General features: G+C 35.3%; 1 protein-coding gene across 2 annotated transcripts; it reads right to left on the bottom strand.

The window, feature by feature from the left end:
- Positions 1–1,751: 1,751 nt before the first annotated feature.
- Positions 1,752–26,738, bottom strand: irf2 (interferon regulatory factor 2). Of its 2 annotated transcripts, none has more exons than XM_007247473.4 (9): positions 26,518–26,738; positions 22,023–22,115; positions 20,599–20,698; positions 20,123–20,299; positions 18,433–18,467; positions 18,155–18,272; positions 14,459–14,605; positions 8,083–8,126; positions 1,752–4,097 (listed from the first exon to the last, which is right to left on the bottom strand). In XM_007247473.4, exons 2-9 carry the CDS (start codon positions 22,107–22,109, stop codon positions 3,795–3,797), a joined length of 1,011 nt encoding a protein of 336 aa, XP_007247535.2. In that variant the 5' UTR covers positions 22,110–22,115; positions 26,518–26,738; the 3' UTR covers positions 1,752–3,794. The 2 variants fall into 2 exon arrangements, with proteins under 2 accessions (XP_007247535.2, XP_007247534.2); XM_007247472.4 differs by lacking the exon at positions 26,518–26,738 and adding an exon at positions 26,126–26,256.
- Positions 26,739–27,489: the final 751 nt, after the last annotated feature.

Below are 27,489 nucleotides of genomic sequence, written 5' to 3'. Positions count from 1 at the left end.
AAAATATAAATTGTGAGGTGTTATCTAATTGGTGAGACTAAAAAATCTGGCCAGTGTGCTCATGGCAAGGAGATGCTAATTATCAAAATTGCCATAAAAGTTATTACCACTCACAGTGGACAGCATACTGGGTGGTAATAATCGTGACTGGCAGCATCTGGCTAGGATTTTTCATGCAATTGCCAAGATGATTCTGTCAGAAATTACATCCACTTTTCAACAGGTCAGTACAGTGCTCTTTACCTTCCACAGGACATGGCAAAAGTAATGGGATAAGTCACAGGATAAGTTAGTCCCATCTCTTATTGCATTTGAGATGCCAGTGTGCAATATAAAGACAGGAAGGAGCCTTTTAATAGGGTAGGGCTTCCTATTTTCTAATAATCTTCAGTGTGAATCTGCAGCTGTTTCTTACATTGTGTCCAAAATTCCAAGATAAACAAACCAATAAAAATGCTCCAAACTAACTTGGAATAAAATCTCTTTTCAATGACTTCCATTTAAAGTTAAAAACAATGCAATTTTAATAAAAACAAATTATATTTTTGAAAGATACAAACCAACATGCAAGAAGATGAGGCGACAGCTGCACCTGGCACTACATCAGCATTTGCTTTCAGTATGATTTTTAACTCAAGAAGTAAAAGTCCTGAATTGAGTCAAAGCAAAGGGGGTGCTGGTGGTAAAGTACCTGATTGCATCAGACAGGGCTAATATGTGGTCTATGTAGTGGTTTCTGTTTTAGCTACCTCAGCTACTTTAACTCAAAAGAGACGTTATTAATGAGAAGACCAGTCACTGGCTGAAATATTATTAGTTAAGAGTTCTTGTAATGTTTAGCTCAGAGTCTGTTTACAGAAAACTCCCACCTTTTTAGAAAAAGCCAATTAGTGGAAAGGAGCATTAACTCTGTTGGATATCCTGATATCAATGTGAAGTACCTGTCTACTCTCTCTATTTATTTGTATTTTTGGGGGTATTTATCTTTATCTATTTTGTATATTCTATTTTCATTGTATTCTTTTATTTTGTTATCTTCTATTATCTATATATCTATTTTAACAACAGCTCTTGGGTGTAAACTGGATCGTGAGATCACAATTTCATTCCACCTCATGTACCACATGTGATGCGAATGACAATAAAATATCCTTGAATCCCTGAAGTATGTTACATTGTTTAAATTGGTTTATTTAAGCTCCTTAAAGCTTTGTTCTTCTTTCTGCACTTTGGCTGGACCATTTTTTTCCAAGCAAAGAAATAGCTTGGTGTCATGTCACTGTGGACCTCTCTCTACCTCACTTCACCGTATGAGCAGTTATGAGCACAGTCTGTGGAGTGAAGAGCTCCTCCTGTTGCTCCATGCAAATAATACAATTTGAGTTTGCTGTTCACAATATTACAATATAAGTTCTTTATATGTATTTATCATGATAGCGATTTAAATATATTTATCTTACAGTTCTAGTCGGTTAGTTAGTAGGGAAGCCCCCCTTGATCTGGAGATCTGTGCAAGTGCAGTAGCCAGAACAAGCTAAAAAAGCATGGGTCTTTTTTGCATTATTGAGGCAAATATTACAAACTATTTATAAGATGTTTGTCAGAATTCATCATATATTTAATATATGTTTTTGAAATAGTCGTTTTCCCTTTGTTTTTTAGTATTTTGGTCCCTCTTTTGCAATGCACAGTGGTATTGGAAAGATGCCCGCTGAGTGACTTTAACTCACAGCATGTTGTTCCAAAACAAGCAGTGTTTAACATTTATTGTCAGGAGATCATTTCTTTACATAACATGATCTTATAGATTAGATATTCAGTGATCCACAGGATTGAGAAGCCCATGAATGCGTGTAGAGACACATTCACACAGGAAAACACACACTTCCATACAGAGCCACAAACATGCAGCGACGTGGGAAAGTTCCTGCCACCCGTCTGATTTTCTGCATTTACATATTTAACATTTGTATACAATTTCTATATTCACACTGAGATCATTTTTTTGGTGTTTTTTGCTATAAGTTAAAATAAAAAAGACGATAGTTTCATAGGCGGTGTGTTGTGTGTGTGTATTGTGTGTGCATTAAAATACAAATGTGATCATTTGAAGTAAAAAAAAGAAGAAACTGCCACTATCATTCAACTCTACCCAGTTCTATGGATAATTTGTGCGTACTATAAGAAGATCTTAAGTCTTGGCTCAGCATACATTTCACGCGTTGGAAGGAAAGAAAGGTAAGTATGAACATTTTTTTCTGAATCATGTTTTCATAAAAAAATGATTTTTGAGCAGTAGTAACTAACCCTAGTAACACTTTATTTAACTAAAATAAAGGGTTAATTTGCAAAAGCAGATAAAAGTATTTTCAAAGATTAGCACCAAGCTGCACAAGGCATACTTTTCCTGTTGTTACGATAGCAAAGGCATACTGACATGCTCTAAATCAAGCTGCACAGTGCGCGGTTGGTGGCTCGTCTAAAGATCGGCAAAATAAGGCCCTAAGAATAATGTGGGAAGAAAATGCCATCAACACACCGCTGGCATTATATCACAGAACTGCCATTTTTTCCCAATATCATGAAGACATAGTTTATTGGACATACGTCAGATGACAAGAACCTGCTTAATATTAAGAACTGATGAAGTTTTAGGCTTCTTTTTAGGGCTGTTTGTGTTTTGCTGTATTGCATTATGACTTCACTGACTCAAATCTGCACTTTTTTAAGGCTATTCTGCAAGCAAAAGAAAATTTCAGGAAAACAGGGAAAGAACGCAAAGCACTCAAGTAATTACATTACATTAAAATGGTCCACAAAGAAAAGTAAAAATATAAAAATATGTGCAAAGTGTCATCTTTTTAAGCCAAACATTCAATAGTAGCAACAGAGCCTACTAAATCCGAAAAGTCGGTAAAATATAAAATAAATTTTATAATTACGGAAGCCTAGTTTGATTTGCCTGATTTGCCTTTACGAACAAAGGATGCGTTCATTTTTTTCTTTTCTCTGTTTAATATACAGAGAATACATACATGTCCGAAAAATGCAGAAAACCATCCCGGGGGGCAAATACTTTTCACAGCACTGTTGAGCAAAATTTCTTTATGTACATTTGTGTTCACACATACAGTAGAAAGCATAACATTGATGCATTAAGAAAAAGAAACAGCATGAAATAAGTGCGTTCTGTTGTTCACAAAAAAAGAAGGAAAAAAATCCACCTTAAAAATAAAATTCCCTTTTAGACCCGAAGACAGATCGGCCTATGGCTTATTTAGAGAGTTATCTTGAGTTGTCGAGTGCAATCTTTGGTTGCCGAGCCACTGATTGACAAAGAAAGCTCCTCCTCCGAGGTCCTGGGGTTACGGAGGAGAAAAAAGGCCACAGGTTACCTCATTCAGTGCTTTTCTATAAGGTGCTATAAGGTGACTCTCCACTATTCCTCTATATACAGATTCCACAAGAGATGGAAACACCCCTGATAATGGCAGTTTTGAGATCAGCATCAGTGTACTGTACTCTGCTGTACTGTACTGTACAATACCAATGTACCTCTCCCTGAATTTAAGGCCTAGAGTTGCATTAGGAGAATGCACACTGCCCTGGATATTAGGACATACATCCTCATTTATGGCTATAACAATCCTCTCAGCCAGCCAGACATCCTTTAGAACAGTTTATGTCGGCTGTGAGATCCTCGACTGGGGGGCAACGTATCGCTGCCCAGGTCTCTGCTCTGTTTTAAAGTCCAGACAAGCCTCAGGCTCAGGACTCCAGAACCACAGCCTTACTCAGCAGCTCTTGACAGACTTGGAGACGTCCGATGTCTTCATGATGACGCTGGCCCGTTTCTCGCCGATTGGAGGCTGGCCGGACGGCCCCGGGGGGTGTGAAACAGGACGAGGCGAAGGGTTCAGAATGGTCCATGATGCCCCGCTGCTGTGGGGGCCATGAAGAGAAAGAGAAGAGGAGTCTCGGACGGTGGTGATCCTGAAGTTGGGCTTGGTCGGGCTGATGAAAGTGGACATGCTGGGTAAAGATGTCCTCATCCCAGAGCTGTCCACAGGGTTCAATCCCCATGTAGATCGGACATGCTGTGGAACAGAGAACAAAACGTTCAATTGGATTCATTACCAATATCCACATATGCAGGCACAAACTCCAGTAACCTCCAGTGACTTAGACAGAAATATTTCTGCAATTTATATAGTGGTGTTAATCGATGAATTCTGTGATTAATTGCATTTAATCACACTTTTTCTTCTCTATAAGACTATGCTTTTAATAATGGACATTTAAATGTAAATAAAAGAATCAGTAGTGGATTAGCAACATTAAATTATGTTTATATTAGTTGTGTCAGTCGCTTAAACATTAACTGTATTAATCTCTGTGTATTCATCTTAATTTAATCTTAATTAACATTATGATTTTTTTCTTTTTTTAAATAGTAAAATGTCCCTGTATTTTGTATTTGCCTTTTTTACGTAATAAGTAAAAAACAAACAAACAAGCAAACAAACAAACAGAAAAATTGATGAGTCTAACAGAATGATTTAATGGAGGAAAGAAATGCTAGTGTAGCTCAATATTCCACCTTCAAAAATGGATGTGAGGAAAGAGATGTGTGTGTGTGTGTGTGTGAGAGAGAGAGAGAGGCAGACTTCAGCATAACAAAAAGTAATATAGGTTTTATAATATACATTTGTATTATATACATAATATCAATCTTCTTAATGTACAGTGAAAGACGCTAGGCTAATGCTGCTGGAATCTCATCTTAAAACATGCATTAGAATACAGCTCCACCACTCCGAAGAGTATTTTTCTTTTATTATTAAAAATAATTCATACAAATTTCTAACACACATTGATTTGTCTTGGTGAAACAAATGAAGATCTGGATGCATTCTGAGCAGGCTGAGACACATCTGTTGGTATGTATTTACAAAGATGAGTCTAAGTGCAGTGTTTGTTAGTATTGATTGCTTAACAAAAAAAAATATATATAAGCAAACGTCTTGGTTGATAAACTGCATCTGTTGTTGATAAATCATGTTTAGTTGATTTTACTACTGAACTATTCCTTGAAATCCAGTGAGCATTACTGATATTATTATGGGGTTGTTGCGAGTGTATCATTACATTATTTAAATAAATACTGGACATTTATTGTTTCATTTCACCCAGTGGAATTTTCTCCAGTGTAACTGCCTCAGTTTTGAGTGTTAATTCTGCATGTCTTTCAGACAGACATCAGTGAGAGCTTTTCTGTTAAAAAATCATGTTTTAATACATATTAGGTGCTGCCTGTAAGAGTTGTGGGATAGCCGTGTTCAGTAGCGGAGACCTCGGGGGTGTTCTTTACTGTTTTTGCCACGTTGGAGTAAACTTCTCTTCCTTCTGTTGAACTGTGCATGATTCATCTGCTTACAGGAATGCAGAGAAACCTCACACTACTGCCTGCTCGCCCTCTCTCTCTCTCTCTCTCTCTCTCTCTGTCTTTCTTTATCTCTCGTTTACACACATAAACACAAGCACGCGCGCGCACACACACTCATACATGCGCGTGCGCACACACACACACACACAGTATGACTAAAGTTAGGCATAAATATATCATTAGAGTAACTCTACTGTCCAGGGGAACTGTACTACTATTGCTTCTATATATATATATATATATATATATATATATACTCTTTCACACCTTTTGTACACACTTTCACACTCACACCTCCTTTCCTCTAACACAGTTAATAGCACACAAACTGACAGACAGTCTTTCCAAGCAGCACTTCCTTCAACCCTGGTAATTTATTACAGGTTCACCAGGACCCTATCACCCCGCTGCAGCTAACTGCACATTTAAACCTACTTCCGCAATGCTTGTAAATCAAGTGTAAAATGATTGTGATGAATGACACAAAAGCGGGTGAGGCCATAAAACATTCAGCTCTTTGCCATTCACAGTGCAACCCTGAACCTGTGGCCTTACATGTAATTCTGTACCTACCAAACCAAAGGCCACTACACTTATACTTCTAATTTGGACTGCTTTTACAACTCATATTAGGGCTGCACGATAACTGTCTGTGATATAACTGCAATATTACAAAGAATTCTCCACTAAATGTCTCCAGATGTCAGTCATTAAACTTGTAATGCAGTCCACTAATCAAAGACTGAATAATCATGTATAACATCTCTTTGGAAAACATGTCATAAAAAAGTTAAAATGGTGCTACTGTAAATTTTCAATTAAGATGTGGATTTGTATAACCTTGCTATGGTTCTACGAAATCTGTTTTGTTTTTCAGAAATATATATATTTTTTCCTGTTCTGGATTTCTTTCGATTTTTTTAATGGATTTTTGTCTTTATGTCGGGAATATATTTATAAGCCTCAATATTGTGGTTCAGTCCATCATGTTCATTGCATGTTTTGTGACATAACTATTGAGCTTGTGCACATTTTGATGATGCCCAAGTAATAGATTGTGCAGCCTTAAATCGTCTAACATTCCTGTAATAGGGCCTGCTTCCAATATTCTGATAGATTTCTAGTATTGGAATGAGAAGCACCTTGTGAACCTGGCTTCTAACTAACTAAGTAACTAACTAAATAACTAACTAACTAACTAACTAACTAACTAACTAAATAAGTAACTAACAAAGTAACTTACTAAGTAACCAGCTAAGAGATTAACTAATGAAGTAACTAACTAAGTAACTAACTAACTGATTAACTAGCTAGCTACCTAGCTCACTTGGTTGTTTAGTTGAAATCTCATTTACTCTCTCACAAATTCACATTTAGCAGGACTGATAGCTATGAAGTAACGATGCTTCACATCATTGACACTGTGTATCTCTGTGACATGTTTATTTTCCAACCTCTCTTTATCCCTCTATTTATTAAATTTAACATCATTAATAGGATTGTATTGAAAATGTATGTATTCATTTAATATTTCAATATATATCACAGAGCAATAAAATATCACAGTGTCAAGACACATACATCTGATCTGATTAATGCCAATGACCGTAAGCACAGTCATCTCAACAAATATCATCTAAGAAACAAATCTGTTTAGCCTGCATTCTTACAATGCATCATCATACTCAAAATACTCACAACATCATATCAAAATGTGCCCTTTTAGGAACACCTACTTTGGTGAAACCAGTCAATCGCTGAGCTAACAGTTAAATTTCAGTGTCTGGTGAACCACAGAGGTTTTGCTTATAACCATCAAGCGCAGGACTGAATACTCTGTAACCTCTAATCTAAAAAGGCATTAAAAAAAAGATGCATTAGAGGCCTTGACGCATTTTCAAGCACATTTCCAGCAAAGGTTACATTATTAACGTCATCACATTATCATTTTTCCCTCTCCTCTTCTTTTTTTTACGATTGCTTTGCCTCATAAATCAAAAGGATGGGAACTGAAAATGGGGGTTGAGCCAGAGCTTGTGTATGCTGGCATCTACAGAGCCTTTAGAAACTCCACTGTGTGGTTTGAGTTCCTAAACTTTCTAAACCAAAACGAGAAGTGGGTACGACTACATCCCTGCAAAACATGCCTGGCTTTTACAGTATTACTCAGTACAAAACATATGACAGACCCTGAAAAGAGAGAGCTCTGAAAAGTGAAAAGAGGCTGTTCTGTGAGTTCAGAGAGAGGAATTCAGCACAGTACTGTGTGTTTGAGGCCTTTTAGATCCAGTTACTTAGTGCAAATCTTGGATCAGCTTTGTAAAAGTTATTGTAGTGTCAGAGCAGTGCTAGCAAATAACACCACTGATCAGAAGTCAGTCCTTCTTGGCTTTAAACAGATGCAAACACGTGCCTCTAAGCATTACAGGAAGCAGCCAGCGAGCTGAGTGTGGATTCTGGGCACTGTTCTGACGTAGTCTTAAAGGGGCAGGGGAGTATTTATTTAATCGCTTTCTTGCAACACTGTTACCATAAATCAGGCTCATTTTATTGGGTTAGAGCCACTGGCACACTCATACTTTAGCCAATGTTGAGCTTTCTGAAGCTTACTTTGCTTTGTTAAACCCTGTACTTACCTTTTCTGTGTCTTCTTCACTCTGCACACTGTCAGTGTCACTCTCTGTGCACACAAGAAGAGAGAGAGAAAGAATGGGAGAGACAGAGAGAGAGAAAGACAAAAAAGAGACTGATTACTCAGGGATTTCCCGATAGACAGGTTATGGGGACAAAAAAAGAGGGTGAATGAAAAAAGAAAAAAAAAGAATGTAAGCAACGGGTGAAAAACTAGCTCACCCACAACAGAGCAAACTTGTATCTCTCCAGGTGGAAAGTGCAAAAAAAATTCCACACCGACTGTAAGCCTCAGCTTAGTCATGATCCCTTGATAAAGTGCCAACAACTGCTCTATGTATCACACCTCAAGTGCTCACTCTCACTAGTTAAACAGAGATAATCTTGCTTATCTTCATATAGAAAACCTAATCTTTTTATTGAACTGATATTCATTTACAACCCCAAATCAGAACAGGTTGTACAAAATCAAAGGCAAATTTTGTCAAACATTCTTTGTTTTTTTGCTGCACAATAAAAAGGGACATTTTTACTGTCCCACGACATATTAAATCAACCCAAATCTGTTTATTTTTCTACATCATCTCCTTTTTTGGTTTTACAGGCTGCATTGTTAAAGCAGTAGTACTTAAGAAGATTAAGATAAAAATATATAAAAAAAACTAGTATTTTTATGCGGAGAGTCAACAAACTATTCTAAGACATGGCATCATTGTGCTTCTTCTAGCATTTCTGCAAAGCCAGATACAGTATATTAATTCTAAAAAAACACAGGGTGTCTGGTAGGCCCCAGAACAGATTCAAGCCTTAACATTTTTCTGAGCAACCTCATTGCTGCTTATGGTGCTGATACTAGCGCTACTGTGAGCATGGGGATATCAGAACCCCAAATTCAGATTTTTTATAGCATGCTTGGTACAATTGCACATTCTCCCCAAAAACTTACAGACTGTTACATTAGTATCACAGCACTTTGGAGAAATCTGCTCATTTTTAATATCACAATGTATATTGCAGAAAAAAGAGCAATGCCAATTTTGTCCTCATTATATAGTGCATTCCTAGTTTGGGCAGTTTAGATGCCCTCAAAAACATAGTGTATTTAATTTCAGACAGTATGAGTACAATTCACCACTTCATTTATTTTCCTAACATACACCTATTCCTTCATTTAATACATTAAATACTTAAAAAAACAGGTAACAGGTAATGTTAACATATGATTGTAATAATGATTTGGTACACAATCTGTATCTACTGGATCATTCTAACAAGCAGCAACCAGCAGTTTTTCCACGGATTTCCATGCATTTTTCAATGTTTTAAGAACACATGCTGCAAAGGCATGTCCATACTGTCGCACACATTCTGACATATTTGTGTTTTGGAAGAATGGATGTACATTAACAAATTACCTGACAAAACATAAAACATACTGGGTTCATTCTGCAGTTGAATAAAATCCAAAACCAAATTATTTAATCAAAACAATTCTGAGCCCATATAAATCACAAAGGCTATATATAATGTGCTCTTCTTTCTTTCTTGTAGATCACCTTATTTTTAAGAGTGTAAGATACAGTAAGCACATGACTAAGGGCACATATGGAAGTACTTCTGCATGTTGTGTTTTTTCAGGTAAAGTGAACGAGACACTCAAACAACTTGCTCAAATTTGGCACAGAGATCACTGCTCGGATTAATCATGAACAACGCCACCACGGTGCACTCGAGTAAAGCACTGAACAACACACACACACACACACACACACACACACACACACTCCCCTCCCTCAAAACTCCAGGGCTTTCTTAGAAGAGAAAGACTGCTACTCATTAAAAATACACACCTGCCGGGACTTTTCGTTTTAAGCCTGTGGTTAACAACAGGTTGCCAAAAAGCGATAGGGCTGTGTGTCAGCCTGCGTTCACAAGCAGATAACTTTAAAGTGATTTGCTCAGATCAGTCACAGCTCTGAAAAATTTCCCTTCAAGAAAAGTGTAAAACGACGAGGATTACACATTAACTCCGTCCTCTCTGATGTGCCGATGCTAGGCCCAGCTTCAGTACAGAGGTACAGCCACAGCAATAAACACAGAGCCATTGACCTTGGTTAGAGCACAGCCAGCCAGAATGAAGTTAACCCTTGTACACATTGTAGACCAACGCACTATTACTGAAAACGTGAGTCACACATGCAAACGAGGGTCTGTGGGGAATCTCAGTTATTTCGACAGAACAATGGCTTGAGACTGAATGCAGCATTTCCACTGTAAATAATCAGAATTTCCTGCAAAACATTTACTGCAAGACATTGTTTCTCCCATGTTCCTACGTAATAAACTCTGTATTTTGAACAAACCAAAGTTCTTTGATATTGGCTGTCAACTGTTCAGAATGTACTGGAAATGTGCTTTTAAAGAAAATAAGCTGTTATGAATGGGGAAGCACAGAGATCAAAGATCCAAACCATACTTCACAAAAGTGTGCACCGTAGTATTTCTTAATTATCAATGGGCCTCATTCATTTAAGCTAAATTATAATTGTATCCTCTAATGTTAGGATTTTGTAAAGCAGTGGTAGCAGCTCCTGCTGTCAGGAAGGTCAGAGAAACGGCAGGTTTAAGTTCATTTTTTTTAAGTTAAATTTTGCTTGCACATATGAAACCTAAAAAGAATGTTTAGCATCACTTATCAAACTTAGTATTAGTTTACTCAGTTTCTATGTCTTTAAAAACTGGTTATTATCCAGTTGAAAGATACAAGCTGTACAGAGCTAGGATAGAGATGTTTTACTGGCTGCCTTCCTCAGGTACATTTATGACTAAAATTGCACTGCTGAGGTAGCTAGCTAACATGTTTGTCATTTGGCTTTCGGCCAGTAATTTAAATGTATTTGACTGAAATAAATATGTGTATTTTGTCCAAGCAACTACGTACACAACACAACTAACACAACTAGTATAAACTGAAACACCAACCATACAAGGCAAAATCAAAGGCACCACAACCAATAACAATAACAACACAGCAAACAAGCAAGTGATGATATTATGGATTGAACAGGACTGTAATTACTAAGCTCTCACTCAAATTGGATTATTTTATCACCTTTGAATCAATATGATATCAAAAAGGCATACTGACTCTATAATATAGACATTTTCCACACATTCCACCTAGTTTAGCTGTGTGTAACCTTTAACATTAATACAAAAGAAATGTAAAGGGTATATAATTACAATAGGTAACAATAACAGAACAACAGGAGAGTACTAACTAGTGTACTGTTTTACAATAGCTCAGAAAGCTAATGCTATTGCTAACTGGTGAAAAAAACAGAACAACAGGAGAGTGTAAACCAGTGGACTGTGCTCTACATTAGCTCAGAAAGCTATGCTATTGTTACCTGGTGAAAATAACAGACCAACAGAAGAGTATTAACCAGGGGACTGTTCTACATTAGCTCAGAAAGATAATGCTATTGCTAACTGGTGAAAATAACAGACCAAAAGAAAAGTATTAACTAGTTGCCTGTTCTACATTAGCTCAAAAAGCTAATGCTATTGTTACCTGGTGAAAATAACAGACCAACAGAAGAGTATTAACCAGTGGACTGTTCTACATTAGCTCAAAAAGCTAATGCTATTGCTAACTTGTGAAAGCAATAGACCAACAGGAGAGTATAAACCAGTAGCATAGGTCCTTGTATGCAACCCCTCCACCAGACTGTTCCCATTAGCTCAAAAAGCTAACCCTACTGCTGACAACAAGACCTGTAGAACCTGTCCCGTCAGTATCAGAGCAATAAGCCAACCGCTGCTGGTCAAAGGTAGTGGGTGGAGATATCCAGATACGGGCGGTATAACTCTAATGTGCCTGCATGTGATGAAGTAAAGGAAAAAACAAATCTGGATAGCTTGCTCAATCCTGTTTTCTGAGCTAGGCACCTCACAATAAAACCGTGTTACCTTAGATGTACTGAGAGCTGTTTCATGTCAAACAAACAAGCAACATTTCGGCTATGGCAGCCATAGATTACTACAGTTGAACCTCATTCTGCAATCTTCGTTATGTCAATATTTGGAACTTCAATGGCAGAAATAAATAGCTTTATTACATTAAGGGCCCTATTGTACACCCTGCGAAAGTGTGTCATAATGCTCTTTGTTACCTTACACCCCCTCAACAGTCTATTTTCATGCCTTGCATCTGTGCTGTTAAAACTGTGTTAAGCAATACATCTACAATGATGGGCGTGGTAGTATGGAAGTAAGGTGTGTTCAGGTACATTTCTGTTGCTTTTTTGGCACCGGAAAACACAGGAGCTCCACTGACTGAAACAAATCTAGACAACAGTCAGTCCATTCCTATAGCTGCACAATTAAACAGTGCACTATAGATCGCTAAAAAAGGGTCCTCTGTGATATATAAACTACTGCACAAACCATGATGCTTCATCAGTGTGGTGAAGTGGCATTAGCTAGTTCAATTTAAGAAACAGTTGTTTTACACACAATTTGCCCAGCTTAACCAAACTGGAAACTGGTCAACCACCTTGGTCACACTGATAAAAGCAGCTAAACCATCAAACTCAAATGATAGAATATAATGTGTTGGGAAAGAGTCAAACTGCTTAACCAGCTTGTTTAGCAGCACAGGGAATATTTTAACCTAAACCAAAACTATTAATTTCTGCCACTATAAAAAACTGAGGTTTGACCCAGAATGCTAAATAAGGGCAAAGCAACATTGGCAGAGTATAAAATAATGATAAAACATCAGGGATCTGAGGACCAATAGAAGAAGCTGATATGTTGAATCAATGGTACTGTTGGTACTGATGTTTTGTAGAGTTTCAAATCCATTGTAGGAAGGGCTAAAAAGACATATTGCTGCTAAGGCTAAATTGTTGTGTATCATGTCTCGTATTCAATATGAGGTGGGACATAGTATTGTTACTGCAATATATAATACATGTTTATTTTTGCTATACATCAATATGTAAGATCAAATATACATATTTTATTAAAACGTAGGCACCTCAAATTTGACTTACTAAAGTTACTGTTTCATTACTCCACTGGTTATCAAATTCTGTGACACTGACACCAATAAATCTATAATTCCTGGTATTTGCTTATTTAGAAGTATTTTATCCTATTCAGTAAGAATTAAAGAGAATTATCTTGTGATGTATTGAGTAGCCTAGAATAAGAGTATTGTAATATCATTGTTACCATAGGCAATGTATTGTGATTCCCACCCATTATATTTAATAGTCCTGATTAAAGAAATAATATTGTAGGTGAAACAATACACTACATAGCATCACACATAGCGCCTAACTAACTGCTGAAATATGGCTACACTACATACAGCTGTAGATATTGAGTATTTTCAGAATCATAGTATCCCCTGTATATATGTGGTCACTTCATGTGTTATCAGTATCAGGAATTATATTTGGATACAAATGTAATCACAGCCTATATATATTTATAGCAGATACAAATCATATCACTAAAACTACAACAGGAAGTGGTCAGACACGTATTGTGCCACGTTATAACAGTGTACACAAGTCTGTCTTGCCAAGACACTTTTGGCATCCAAGACCTTTCCCAGTATAGCTGAAGCACCAGTATTAATTGGGGTACAGTGAGTTAAAAGAGAGGAAAACAGATTTCTCACCAAAATTCCCACATTATTCACTCTGAAAGGACACTGCACTACAATGCATGCACTTTTTTAGCATGTTTGGTGCAATTACACATTCTTACCGAAAACTGTCACTTTAATAAAAGTGATCTGATGCAAAAAGCCATTGATGCTAACAATTTATGAAATTAAATAGTCAACAATTACCTGGCGGTATTTATTTTACAGCTCTGGAAAAAATTCAGACCACTTCACTTTCAGAATCAGTTTCTCTGAACATTGTTGTTTTATTCTATAAACTATGGACAACATTTATTAAAAAAAACAACAAATAAAATTATTGTCATTTAGAGCATTTATTTGCACAAAATGAGAAAACAAGTTCATAATGATAAAGTTTTAAGAGTTCAGAAATAAATATTTGGTTGAATAATTCTGTTTTTTTCATGCATCTTGGCATGTTTTCCTCCACAAGTCTTACACACTGCTTTTGGATAACTTTATGTCACTTCTGGTGCAAAAATTCAAGCAGTTCAACTTGGTCTGATGGCTAGTGATCATCCATCTTCCTCTTGATTATATATTTTAGAGGTTTTCAATTTGGTAAAATCAAAGAAACTCATCTTTTTTAAGTGATCTCTTTTTTCTACAGAGCTGTATGTAATAATATTTAACATGGTAGCAGATTTGCTTAAAGACAGAGAGGAAGTGAGACACACCTCCATATGAGGACACTGGAGAGATCTGGAGAGGGTAGGGGTGGCTGGAGCTCACGGCTTGCTCCTCGTTCTCTGTCATTACCTCGATGGTCTGACACACATCTGGGATGATCAGGTGGTCTTCTGAGGGGCTGCGACCGCCCATTTCTGTGGAATAGAAACGAGGAATAGAGAGTGAATATGAAGAACACACAAGAGGGAACTGACAATGCACATGTGTGTGTTTTTGCTTGTACGTATGTGTGTGAGTGTGAGTGTGATGTGCATTTGAAATGATTTGGTTCTTTTAATTGTGTGTTTTAAATTGTAGGCCTGAATAAAGATGAGTGTGGGAATAAAGATGTGTTTAAAATGTGTGTGTGTGTGTGTGTGTGTGCATATATGCAGAACGGAGTTTTTGGAAGACTGGTGCGGAGGCTGACACAGAATTCCTCACTCTAGGTCAGACTGGCATACCTCTATAAGAGTTGCGGGAAGGACAATGATGGGAATAATTGCAGTGTTAAACCATTTCCTGGTAGATCATGTCTTGAGGGCAAACAGGCATAGATCTGTTTTGAGTGTTGATATATATCAGTGAAACTAATCATTCTGCTACAATATGATTTCATTCTATTGTTTTCTCCCAGAGAGAGACCAAGTATGCAGTTAGGAGGATAGAGTAGTTTGGGGTGGGTACTGTGACAATATTTTCTTGTATTGTAATAAACTGTCTTTTAAAATATTTACTTTTTCCGGCATATTAGAGATCACTTAGATTTGTCTCAAAAACTACATTATCAACTTATTGTACAATACACAGCTCTAGAAAAAAATAAGAGACCACTTAAAAATTATAAGTTTTTTAATTTTGCCAAATCTCTTGAATTTTTGCACCAGGTGTGGCATAAAGTTATCCAAAAGCAGTGTGTAAGACTGGTGGAGGAGAACATGCCAAGATGCATGAAAACTGTGATTAAAAACCAAGATTATTCCACCAAATACTGGATTAATAATATTTCGGAACTCTTAAATCTTTATTAACATGAACCTTGTTTTCTTTGCATTATTTGAGGTCTGAATAACTTTTTTGTTATTTCAGCCATTTCTCATTTTCTGCAAATACATGCTCTAAATGACAATATTTTTATTTGGAATTTGGGAGCAATCTTGCCCATAGTTTATAGAATGTTCATCCACTGAAGCGATCTCTTAATTTTTTCCAGAGCTATATGAAACTTTTGCTGGGCTCAAGATCGTCAATTATGATTTTCTTAACGAGACAGCAAAAATAATGTGAATAATCTGTGATGTTATCTCTGTTTAAAACAGTGTTTTTAATTTATTCATGTTTGATTTTTTATGGTATTCTAGAAATATACCTATTCTAATTTCAGGGTCTGAATTTTTTGCAGTTCAGAATTTTTAACAGTTTGCTGTTTTTTAAGAAGAGGTAATAAAGAAGAGGTAACAAATAGATATAAATTAATATCTAATTGACCCACATTTTATTCACAGTAGAACATAGAACACATACACGGTTACATATGCTAAAAGTGAGTGTTTTACCATTTCATGAAAAATGGTTGAACTTGATGGCAGTAACTCTCTTTTCACAGAAAGACGGTGATCTCTGGAAGTGCTTCTGAGCCTATGCAGTAATTTCCAGTACTAAATAACAGCTTTTTTTGATCCAGGGCTGCATGAGGTTTGAGAAAAGAATATGCGTCTTTAATTTTTGCTAATCGTTGCATAAAATTTTAGTTACATTTCACACAGTGTTTTGGGAATTGAGGTTGCATTTGAATGAAATTATAATTAATGGTAAACATCATACTGGATAAATGCAGAAGTGGGTATCCTTTGAGGACTAAAGCAACAGGTTTCAATCCTACTTCCCACATTATCTTCTTATAAACATTAGACACCATAAATGGTGGCTGTGCACCAGCCATGGTTAAACTGACCAGAGTGCCAGGCTGCACTTCCATAAACTGTGTGTGAACAGTGTGTTTACATTTATTGGAACATACTGGAAATGATAGTAGATAATGTATCAGTAATGTATCTGTTTCTGAATAATAAACTGCAAAATAGTACACACTAATACAACTCATTAAAGATAAAAAAGATAAAAGATAAAATAAGGAAAACTGCAAAGAATAACGTCTTTGTGTTTTATCAGCCCGGGAATCTTCTAGCACAGGGTGAGTCACGCTGCTGAAAACAAGCCTAAAATAACCCGTTTGGGCATAATGGTTTGGAGCGGGTTGGAGTAGCCATGTCATTTGCCCCACTTCTATAACAATGAGCAGAGCTGAACTTTCTAGTACCACCCAATCAAATCTTTTAATCGCTAAGAACTAAGAAAATGACCCAAATGTGCTATACAAAAATATGATGAACAGAGGTGGAATCAGTGCAGGGCGATATGTCGTGCATCCTAACAGTATCACGATTAATTTAACATTTTACCTTGATTCTGATTAAGGAATAATCAATGATATATAAAACAGACTAAGACTGCATTTTTCTTAGGTACAAGGTTGCTCAGTTGGCTCACTCTTTGAGTTCTCCTCCATATTGCTTCTATGTCACATAATGGATGTTGCACTAGAGTCACATGACTATACATGCTGTAGTATGTTTAAAAAAAAAGGATAATCTGCTATATTATTTGGGTCAAGATTACAATGGTTAGTTAGATACGCAAAATTATGTCAGTTATTTTTGTTACACAAGATACTTTAGGTTATTTTCATTATGCAAGCTTACATTAGATAATTAGACGATTAGATGATTAGACTTTCCAATTATGCAAGATTAATCTGTTTATTATATATTAAAATAATCTGTTTTCAATTCAATTAAACAAGATTTTAATCTTTTTTTCTTTTTACTTATGCAAGATTATGATGGGTAATTTTGTTCATTTGATTATTAAAAACTGATGTCCATTGCTGGATGCATTACTTAAAAGAGAATATCCATATAAAGTCTGTTTTGGGCATTATATAAGGCTTTTGCATTGTTCATATTGATACAATAATTATATTGTATCAACAGAAATATAAAATTTGACCCTAGTTAGTGGTTTTAAATGTTGATTTAAATGAATTATTGATTGATTGATTGATTGATTGCCCTAAACTCACAATGTTTTTTCTTCACCAGTGCTAATTCCTTCACTTGCTAATTAATAGTCTGCAGTCTTACAAATAAAGGATGCTTTAATTATTCTTTGAGTAAAACCACAACAGAGATCTGTGAGTGTGAAGAATCATTTAAAGGTGTAATGATATATAGATTCTTCACTTTTTAAACTTACGAACACCCACTTCTTTAGGGAAACAAAAGTGGTCCTTCCATTGCATCACTCCAAAAAAAAAAACAGAAAAGATCAGAAGCTCCTTTAGTTTGAGAGTGTGGATCCAGATGTCTGCACAGCTGCCATGTGAAACAGCGCTACACAAATAGAATTCCACTGAAATGAAATGAAATAGTTTGCATGTCTGGCCTGGGTGGAGCTACGTCAAGCTGAAAAACTAGAAAATCGTCGACAAGTCTGAACAGGAGAGCTCCCAGCCAGAACCAGAGCAGCCTTCCAATAGAGAAATGCTCATTCTGCAGCGATCCGACCAGGAGGGGGGTGTGCATGACTGTGTTTTTGGTCATGCATGAATGCGTCTATGCTGAGGGTGCATCGTTTAGCTGTACCTGTGGCCGCTGGTTGGTCTGCTTCCTGCTTGACTGTGACGGCTCCTGCTCCCACTGTGCTCATGGCATAGCCGTTGGTGCTCTCCCAGGCAGAGGACACAGGGCACGGCTGCTCTTCCTGAAGGACAAACACTCTGCTTAAAACCCCTGCTCTTTACGACTAATGAGAGCACTTTAGAAGATAATATTCTCTGTATGAGAGGGTAACCGAACTGACTTGCTGCCGTAAACAAAGCTGAGAGTGTAGGAGAGTGATGTATCAAATGTCAGGATCTTACCTTTATCTTTGGTTCCTTATCTAACCTCTTCTTTCCTAAGAAAAAGGGATTTATAAATTAAACTACAGGTCTCAGGAAAGAGCTCAGTACATTATACTTCATATACATGTTATTTTGTGACCTTCTTCTTTACATTTGTTTTATCCTGTATTTTACTGTATTTTTGTGTTAATTTACAAATTGTTCTTTGTAAATAAATGTATTATTATTAATTATACAACTACCCTTATTACTAACAGTGGTAGAAATATAAGTAGTGGTCCTAACACTTAGTTTTAGTAGTAATAGTAGTCGTGGTATGTAACAGGTGTAGAAAGAAGTGGTATAGGTCACAAAAGTAGTAGTAGTAGTAGTAATATTGGGGGTTACAAGGGTAACAAGACACATGACTATATATCCTGTAGTACATTTAAATAAAAAAAAAATATAATAATAATAATCGTCAAGATTATTTAGTTTTACTCAATTCCACAAGCTAACGTTGGTTATTTTAATTATGCAAGCCTGCGCTAGATATTCAGATTAAGCTAAATTACATCAGCCATTTCTGCTATGCAATATTCAGTTGGTTAGACATATTGTGTAAATTAGTTGGATAATTCGATTATAAAAGATTACATTGATTATTTAAATTCCACAATATCAGGCTGGGTATTTTGATGATGCAAGATAAACTTGATTTTTTTCCGTTTACACAAGATTTTGTTTATTTTATTGATTATTAGAAATTAAGCTGTTTATTTTTATTACACAAGATTATGTTGGTTAATTTGAATTAGTTTTGCAAGATTTTGTTATTGTTTATACTACCACTCCTAGTACTAACAGTAGTAGAAATAGTAGTAGTGGCCCTAACACTAGTAGATTTGGTAGTAGTAGTAGTAGTAGTCTTGGTACATAACAGGTGTAAAGAGAAGTGGTATAGGTAAAACAAATAGGAGTAGTAATATAATGGTGGTAACAAGGGTAACAAGTCACATGACACATGATGATATTTAAATTAAGCTAAATTACATCAGCCTGCTATGCAATATTCAATTGGTTAGTCATATTACGTAAATTATGTTGGATAAAGCAATTATGCAAGATTACATTGATTATTTAAACTATGCAAGATAAGCCTGGGTATTTTGATTATGCAAGAAAATAATTTTGGATTATACAAGATTCTGTCTTTTATTTTGAATATGCAAGATTCTGTCAGTTATTTTGATTATCGGGAATTGAGCTGTTTATTTGTGTTACACCAGATTGATTGATTATGTTGGTCAATTTGATTACAAAAGATGATTTTTTTTTTGCAAGATTTATGCAAGATTACATTATTGTTTATACTACTACTCCTCCTATAGTAGTAGTGGTCCTAACACTAGTAGTTTTAGAAGTAATAGTAGTAGTGGTACGTAACAGGTGTAGAAAAAATGGTATAGGTAACAAGCATAATAGTAGTAGTAGTAGTAGTAGTAGTAATAGTGGTGGTTACAGGGGTAACAAGGGTAGTGGTAGGAACAAAAATAGTAGAAGTACTGGTGGTGATATCAGTTTTATATATAGTAGTACAAAATGTTGGCAAATGCTTTTTAAATTATTTAATTACAGCAGTGAACTTTCCAATCGATAGCCAATCAATTGACCTGCAGACTCTGTGTGTGTGTGTTTGTTTACGGCTGTGTTTGAGACAGACACTGACCTCTCTTTGATTGTCTCTCAGACGCTGACAGCATCTTATAAACTCTGAAGGCATTAGTTCCTTTTTTGATGCTCTTATCTTTCACCTCTTCAATGTCAGGCAGAGAGTTCATCGCACAGCGGAAGTTCGCTTTCCATGTTTTTGGGTCAGGCTTGTCCACCCCTGGCTGATATTTGCCTGCATATAAGATGCATATAAGAATGAGATCAAGGACTATATAAATGTGTGAATCAAGTAAATGCAAATTTAAATGTGAAGAAAGCCAATAGTGTAGGTTTAAGTGTATGTGCATTTGATATTTTGCTTGCACATTTTGTACGTGTCAGTGAGAAAGTGTGTGTGTGAAAGAGAGAGAGAGAGAGATCATGTGTGAGAGGCAAATAAGTTTGTGCATCATTTACAGTCACTCAAAACTGTGTGACAGATGAGTGACAGGTTGTTTAAAAAAAGTGTAAATGTGTTGCTGTGTGTTGTACCTGTGTGGATGGCCCAGTTTCGAAAGAGAGGTGCGTCTTTCTCCACGTCCCAGCCGTGCCGTGCAGCGTGCATCCACGGAATCTGAAATATTCTCTTCTCCTGCATGTGTACAAAGTTCAAAAACGACTCACGTCCCACACATCATCATGTTTCTGATTTATCATACAATATATAGACATAATTTCATTCATTTATGCAGCAATTTCAACACATTAGGATTGCTTTAGCGAGGAGAGTGTGCTAACATAAGTAAGTTGGTATGCTGACTCTGGTTAAAACAGCATTTCTTTATTTTATTTTAATTTTAATATATTAATTTAAGATAAACCTGTCCCAATTAATACATTATCGTTTTATCGTACGAATTTATGGACATGGCCTGAATAATTTCTTTCTGACCTCAATACTGTCCATTGTTTTTTTCTTAGCAAGGAGACCCCACTGATATAAAATTGCTGGTATGTCAACTTTTAAAAGTACCAGTACCAGATGTTTACCATACCAGTTTAAAAGCATTGGTTTTTATCATTTATTTAGGATATTAACTGGTTTATATATTCCAGTTCAAGTGTCTGAATATTAAAGTTAAGTGCTTTACGAACTTGCATTTTATTAGGGCTGGACAATATATTGTACAAGATATAAAAAAAGATAATATCATAATATCATACTTGCTACACAAGTTACTATCTGTGTACGATTTATTTAAAAAAAAATTTATTATGATGCTTTTTTTTTTATTTCAACACAATCCAGTGCATTGAAATCCCACTAGTGCGCTTGTCTTATGTTTATTATTTAAAAATATTTATTACTAAGATACAGAGTTAAATATTCACTATTTAAATAAACAGCATGCTGTATGTTTTGTGTAATAAATAATACTGACACTTTATCTATATAGTTTGCTAAGCTTTTTATTTTATTATAGCATTTATTTTAATCTCAAATCAACATTTCTGTTTATATATACATATTACCATTATATCAGTAGCATAAAATGGTCCAAAAAAGTTAATAACATTTTTTAGCACAATTCTTTTTGGGATAGTATATTGTCCAAACAAAAACAGTTATAATGACAGGCCTAATTTAGGATTTGTATATATTTTGTATTTTCAAGTCTCAGTGTCTGAATATTATTTATAATTAAAAGCTGCTCTTTGGAAGAGTGTAAATGCATTGTTATGTGTTTATTTTATCATTGTGTCAGTGGTGTAAAAATTGCCTTAAAAAGACAGTAATATTATTTATTGCCAATTTTTCTCACACAATATATTCTCCATAAAAATTCCATTATTGTGACAGGCCTACATACAGTGCATGTATTTTTTTGTGGCATGTGTGTGTGTGCAGTTAACAGTGTTGAGATATACTGTATGCATATTTACAGTATGTTTATATGACTCAGCAGTTTACCCACCCTGTTGACCCACTTGAGCCCTGGTATTTTACACGAGTTTATCTGTTCCTCCAGCCATGGCCGCATGCGCATTCTCTCCACGGGCATACTGGCCTGTGAGAGGAGAGAGAACAGAAAGACTGAATAAGAGAGGGAAACACACATACACACACACACACACACACATACACAAAGAGTGATCTGGACTGTGTCATCCTCAGACAGATACAGCTCTACTACAGGCTACAGATTCCTGCATTTTGTACAGGAAACAAGCATGAAACTAATCCCTTATAAAGCAGTTGACCACTAACAAAAAACATTTATTTGGGAATACTGATCCTATTTTAGCAAATTTCAGTTCAAATTTGAACTGAATCACACCATTTATGCAGTAGATTACATGGACAAAAGTATTGGGACACCTTCCTGTTTATGGTTTCTTTTTAATTTGAAGATATTAAAAAATATTTATCCTGATTTTGTTAAACTGGTGTTTGTTAAACTGTCTTATTCAATACTTTCCAATTAACACATACTCCTTCACTTTGGAGCATTGTTGTAAAAAATGTACTGCATTCATGAGGTCATGATGAAGGACTATCACCACTCCACTTCAAATATAGTGTATTAAACAAAATCATTTATTCTACTTTTGTTGGGGTCACTGGATCTGCAGCCTATGGAAAAAGGTATCTAGCAGATCTTGGAGCATTGCTGTGATGATTTGATTGCATTTAGTGACAAAAGCTTTAGGGAGGTATATTATATATTGGATGATCAATGGCACACATCATAACATCATCTCCACTGTTGGGAAGCTCCTCAGGCCCAACCTGGCACTAGGCATGGTGCCATCATGTTCATATTTATCTACAGACAATAAATACCAAGCGTTTTTTTTTCACTACAGTGTAACAATATCCATAATATACTTTTATACACTTATTGTGTACTGTGTACATCATAATTTCTTATTTGAGATCAACATAAACAAATGTTTTAAGAACATATTTCCCTGTGATTTGCCTGCATCTCTCAGTTGTTGTTGTTGGTGAAACAGGCAGGCCGTCCTGCGAGCAGTTAGAGCCTGTATGACCACCTTTTAATCAGAGCCTTGCAGGAACTTATGAAACGCAAAACAATAAAACACACTGACTCACTCTACAGCTCTATACACTGCAGCAGGTGAGCCGTGTAAAGTGTTTACAATAGGCCTCTCATGCTGTTCATTCATACTCAAATTCAACGATCCTAACAGAACACTGTAATGCAGCTCTGTGTTGTTTTTGCAGATAAAACTATGTATATATATAACTATGTAATTACCAAAGTAAAAACATTCCAATCTTATTCCCACCACACAGGATTGATATTGAGTTAGGCCTAATAATCTCAAATTTAATTAATCAATAACTACTATGGATTCCAATACAGAAATCAGATATATGGGCATATATGTAAAGAGTTTTGTATCACATATCACATGCATCACATTTTGATTATACATATATTTTTGAATGGTAGATAAATAGATAAATGCACATGCATGTGGCAAGATTCAAGTACACAACAAAAGTACACACATGCTTATACATGCTTACTCTTTCCCACGTCTCTTATTATTATTATTATTATTTTTTTTTTATCGTTAATAATAATATTATTATTATTATTATTATTATTATTATTATTATTATTATTTTGATACACTTTTAATTTTACAGTTATTCTCCATATTATTTATACATTTTATTAATATAACATTTAGAAATACACTGACTTAAGAATTCCGGGTATTTTTGGGATAACGATATACTTGGCGATATAGGAAAACTAAAATAATTAATTCATTTCAGGAATATAGTATAATAGTATAACAGGATAATCATAATGTGTCAAAATAAATAATACAGCATAAAATAATATGATGCAGCAAATAATATTGCAGAATATTTAGTGCATGCATATAAACTGCAAACTAAAACAATTATACAATAAATACACCTAAAGCTTCACAGTAAATAATAGACTACTTTTAAGACAGAACAGCCCTATTATCACGATATGGATTTTTAATGTCATGATATTTCTGTGTCACAATACAGTATATTGTATACGATATACTATAGAATAGCGTTTTTCATCCTACAGTAAAGTTTATGTCATTTTGACATTAGACATTTTTACACGCATTTCAGACATAAATCAACATATTGCTTTATATGTTTTATATGTTGTTTTTATATGTTGACTATCTGACCCATATTTGAAAATGCTCAATTTTAAATACATTTGCATATAAAAAAATCCATGTTTTATAATATATGCCATACATTTGGTATGTTATACTGCTATTATTTAGTAATTACTGAGATGTTATAATATAGGGACTGTTGTTGTGAGAAAAATGACCAGCTGGCTTTTGCTATGTACACAAAATATCAGTTTATGTTACAGACAGTAGAGTAGTGTGTGTATCTAAATCATCTGAGTGGTCCAGCCGAACAATGCACTTTCCACTCTGGCCAGAGACAGACTGCTAGAATGATTTAAAACTATACAGGGATAAGTGCTCTGCTGCTCTGCTCACACTGAAACAGGAGGCTGGGCTGAGCTTCTGCTTTCTGCTCTGGTTTGACCTCCTGCTCCTCCTCCTTCCACAGCTCTTACTACACATCTCTGCATCCTGATATATATATATATATATATATATATATATATATATATATATATATATATATATATATATATATATAATTTCTGGGATAACACTGATAAAATGACACTTGTAAAAAAATATGAAAAGTAGTCTGTGTGCAGCCTATATAACAGAGTAAATGTATTCTTCCCTCAGAATAACTAAATAAATACAGCCAGTCAAAATACAGCCATTAATGTCTAAACCACCGACAACAAAAGTGAGTACACCCCTTAGAGACTATACAGCACTCTCTCCTTCACTTAACTTAACTTAACTCATGAAGTTCTTAAGTACCGGTAACATATACTGAACATCCTGAGAGCATGACAGTACAGCGTGTAAATGCGTGATCATGTGATCTTATTTACAGCGGCGTGCTGGGTTAGTGTTGGAGATAACACTTTTTGCTAAGGTATATTATTTGCTTCTACAACTTTCTAATTCTGTTTTAAAATTTCATCAATTTTAACAATTTAAATGCTTTAATTATTTTTTTTATATTCTATAGAACTAGTTCTGACAATTTCTAGAACAAAATGTTAACCCTTTGAACCTTGAGACAAATTTCAGAATAATTTGAGAGGTTTAAACAACCTTTAACCTTCTAAATAAAACAAAGTATTTTTAGGAGACATGTGAGATATTGTTATTTTTAGGATATCCTACACTACTCATACATGTCTTCATTTGATCTGTAAATATTATTTGCATTAATCTGACCATACCAAAATTAATTATTTTGTATTTTAAATTACAATAAGTTTGCAATAATTTTATAATACAAGTTATGAAAATGTTAATTGTCATTTGTATGACATGAGGATTTTACCCGTAAAATATTTACAGTCATGTTTCCACAATAAGAAAAAACATGAATGAGCTGTTTACAAAGAGAGTGAGAGACAGAGAGAGAGAGTCAGGAGTGTCACAGACTGAAGGAGAGTAAGAGTGTAATAAAGAGATAATCATATAGATTATATAGCTTTAATATAATCTCTACACAGACATCCAAACAGTCAATTACAATAGTAATTTATGTATAATTAACCTTAGAAAAATGTTTATGTTTATATAAACCGTTTAGGTATGCACTGATGTTAACTGATATATTGTTGTTGTTGCTTTTTTTCAATTAATCAATTAACAATCAATAAATTATTTAACTAATTAATTAAATATGGTCATGCCAATAAATTAAATTAAACTGACAGACAGAGAGAAAGAGAGAGAGAAAGAGAGAGAGAGAGAGAGAGAGAGAGAGAGAGAGAGGCAGAGAGATAAAGAAAGAGAGAGGCAAAGAGACATAGAGTGAGAGCGGCAGAGAGAGAGAGAGAGAGAGAGAGAGAGGTAAATAAAGAAAAAAGTTACACATGCTGTGGTGAGTGGTGAGTGTTTTGGTCAAGCTGCAGATGTGACTTACGCTCTCGTCCGTTACCAGCATTATTTCCAGTGCTCTGTAAATGGCAATTGATTTAGCAATACTCTCTCTCTCTCTCTCTCTGTCTGTCTCTCTCTCTCTCTCTGACTGTCTCTCTCTCCACCAGTCGAGCCGCTCTCTGGTCCTGAACCTGTCAGCTGCCCCGAACTTAAACTACCCCGTCCACGTCTTTCTCTTTCCCACCCCACCCCCCCCACACTGTCAACTCATTTCAAAAGTGAAAATAAACATTCCCAGATCCAGACTGGACTAAAACTCTCCCGCACTTTCGCTTCTGCGCTCCTCCACACAGCCCTCCTGCTGCTGCTGCTGCTGCTAACCCGCACAGCTACACAATAATCAGCCCAATATAAGAAACGCGGAAATGTGTTTACCTGTGCAATCTGTGGAAATTCAGCCTCGGTTACGGGTAAGTAAAGTCGTCCAGAACGCGACCGAGCTGTGCTTTATTTTCTACGTGCAGATACAAAGAAAAACTTTAAATTACAGCGACTTCAGGTCCAGATCGAAAGCAAAACAAGTAAAGGAAACAGTGTTCAGTGGAAATCCCCTCCCGTCTGAGCTCGCAGCTCCGCTCACTGTAGCGACTACCGACTCGCGACTCGCCAACGAGTCAACGGATCACTGAACCGACTCTTTCCTACAAATCGATCCAGCCTAGTGATTCTCACATGCAAATGAGTCTTCTTATTTGTTTATGATGTTTAGGTGTTTATGTGTTATGATGCTTATGTGTTATGCGCTTAAAGATGTCAAATAAACTAAAATAAAACAAAACATTAAATGTCAAGATATGTAAACCTATATGTAATGTATAATTGTATTTTTATTATTATTATTATTATTATTATTATTATTATTATTACATAATCAACACTTTATTAACGTATTGATATATATATATATACATATATATATATATATATATATATATATATATATTATAATTTATATATATATTTTTTTCAATATATATTATTTTATGATTTTTGCAAGCAAAACAAGCAGTACATAGCTATAAAAATAATATATAAAAATAAATAATGAAAAAATAAAAAATAAAAAAGTTCATATTTCATACTTGACTTTTATCATATTCATGTCTCTGTTCATATATTTTTTTCTTTTCACTTTTTTCAGCCAAATGGATTATATATCTTATATATTATTTTTTATGCATTGCATTTTTATTTTAAACTTACAGTTACATCTAGTATGCAAGCATAGCAGACACTGAATTAGCTAGCTTTGCTAAATGTCACTGAACATGAATTAGGAAAGAGTCAAGTTCGTTTGATTTGTGAATCAAATGTTTGAATCAGACAGGTTGAAAGAATCGTTTCGGT

Source organism: Astyanax mexicanus, chromosome 10 (assembly GCF_023375975.1).
Source record: "Astyanax mexicanus isolate ESR-SI-001 chromosome 10, AstMex3_surface, whole genome shotgun sequence".
NCBI lineage: Eukaryota > Metazoa > Chordata > Actinopteri > Characiformes > Acestrorhamphidae > Astyanax > Astyanax mexicanus.
This window is presented reverse-complemented; position numbering and strand designations above follow the sequence as displayed.

Coding starts and splice junctions, on each gene's coding strand:
- irf2 (XM_007247472.4), bottom strand. CDS start 26,146: ATGCTGGTAACGGACGAGAGC. Junction 18,468..20,122: donor TGAGAGACAATCAAAGAGAG/GTCAGTGTCTGT, acceptor CCTTTTTCTTAG/GAAAGAAGAGGTTAGATAAG. Junction 18,273..18,432: donor ATAAGGAACCAAAGATAAAG/GTAAGATCCTGA, acceptor TTTGTCCTTCAG/GAAGAGCAGCCGTGCCCTGT.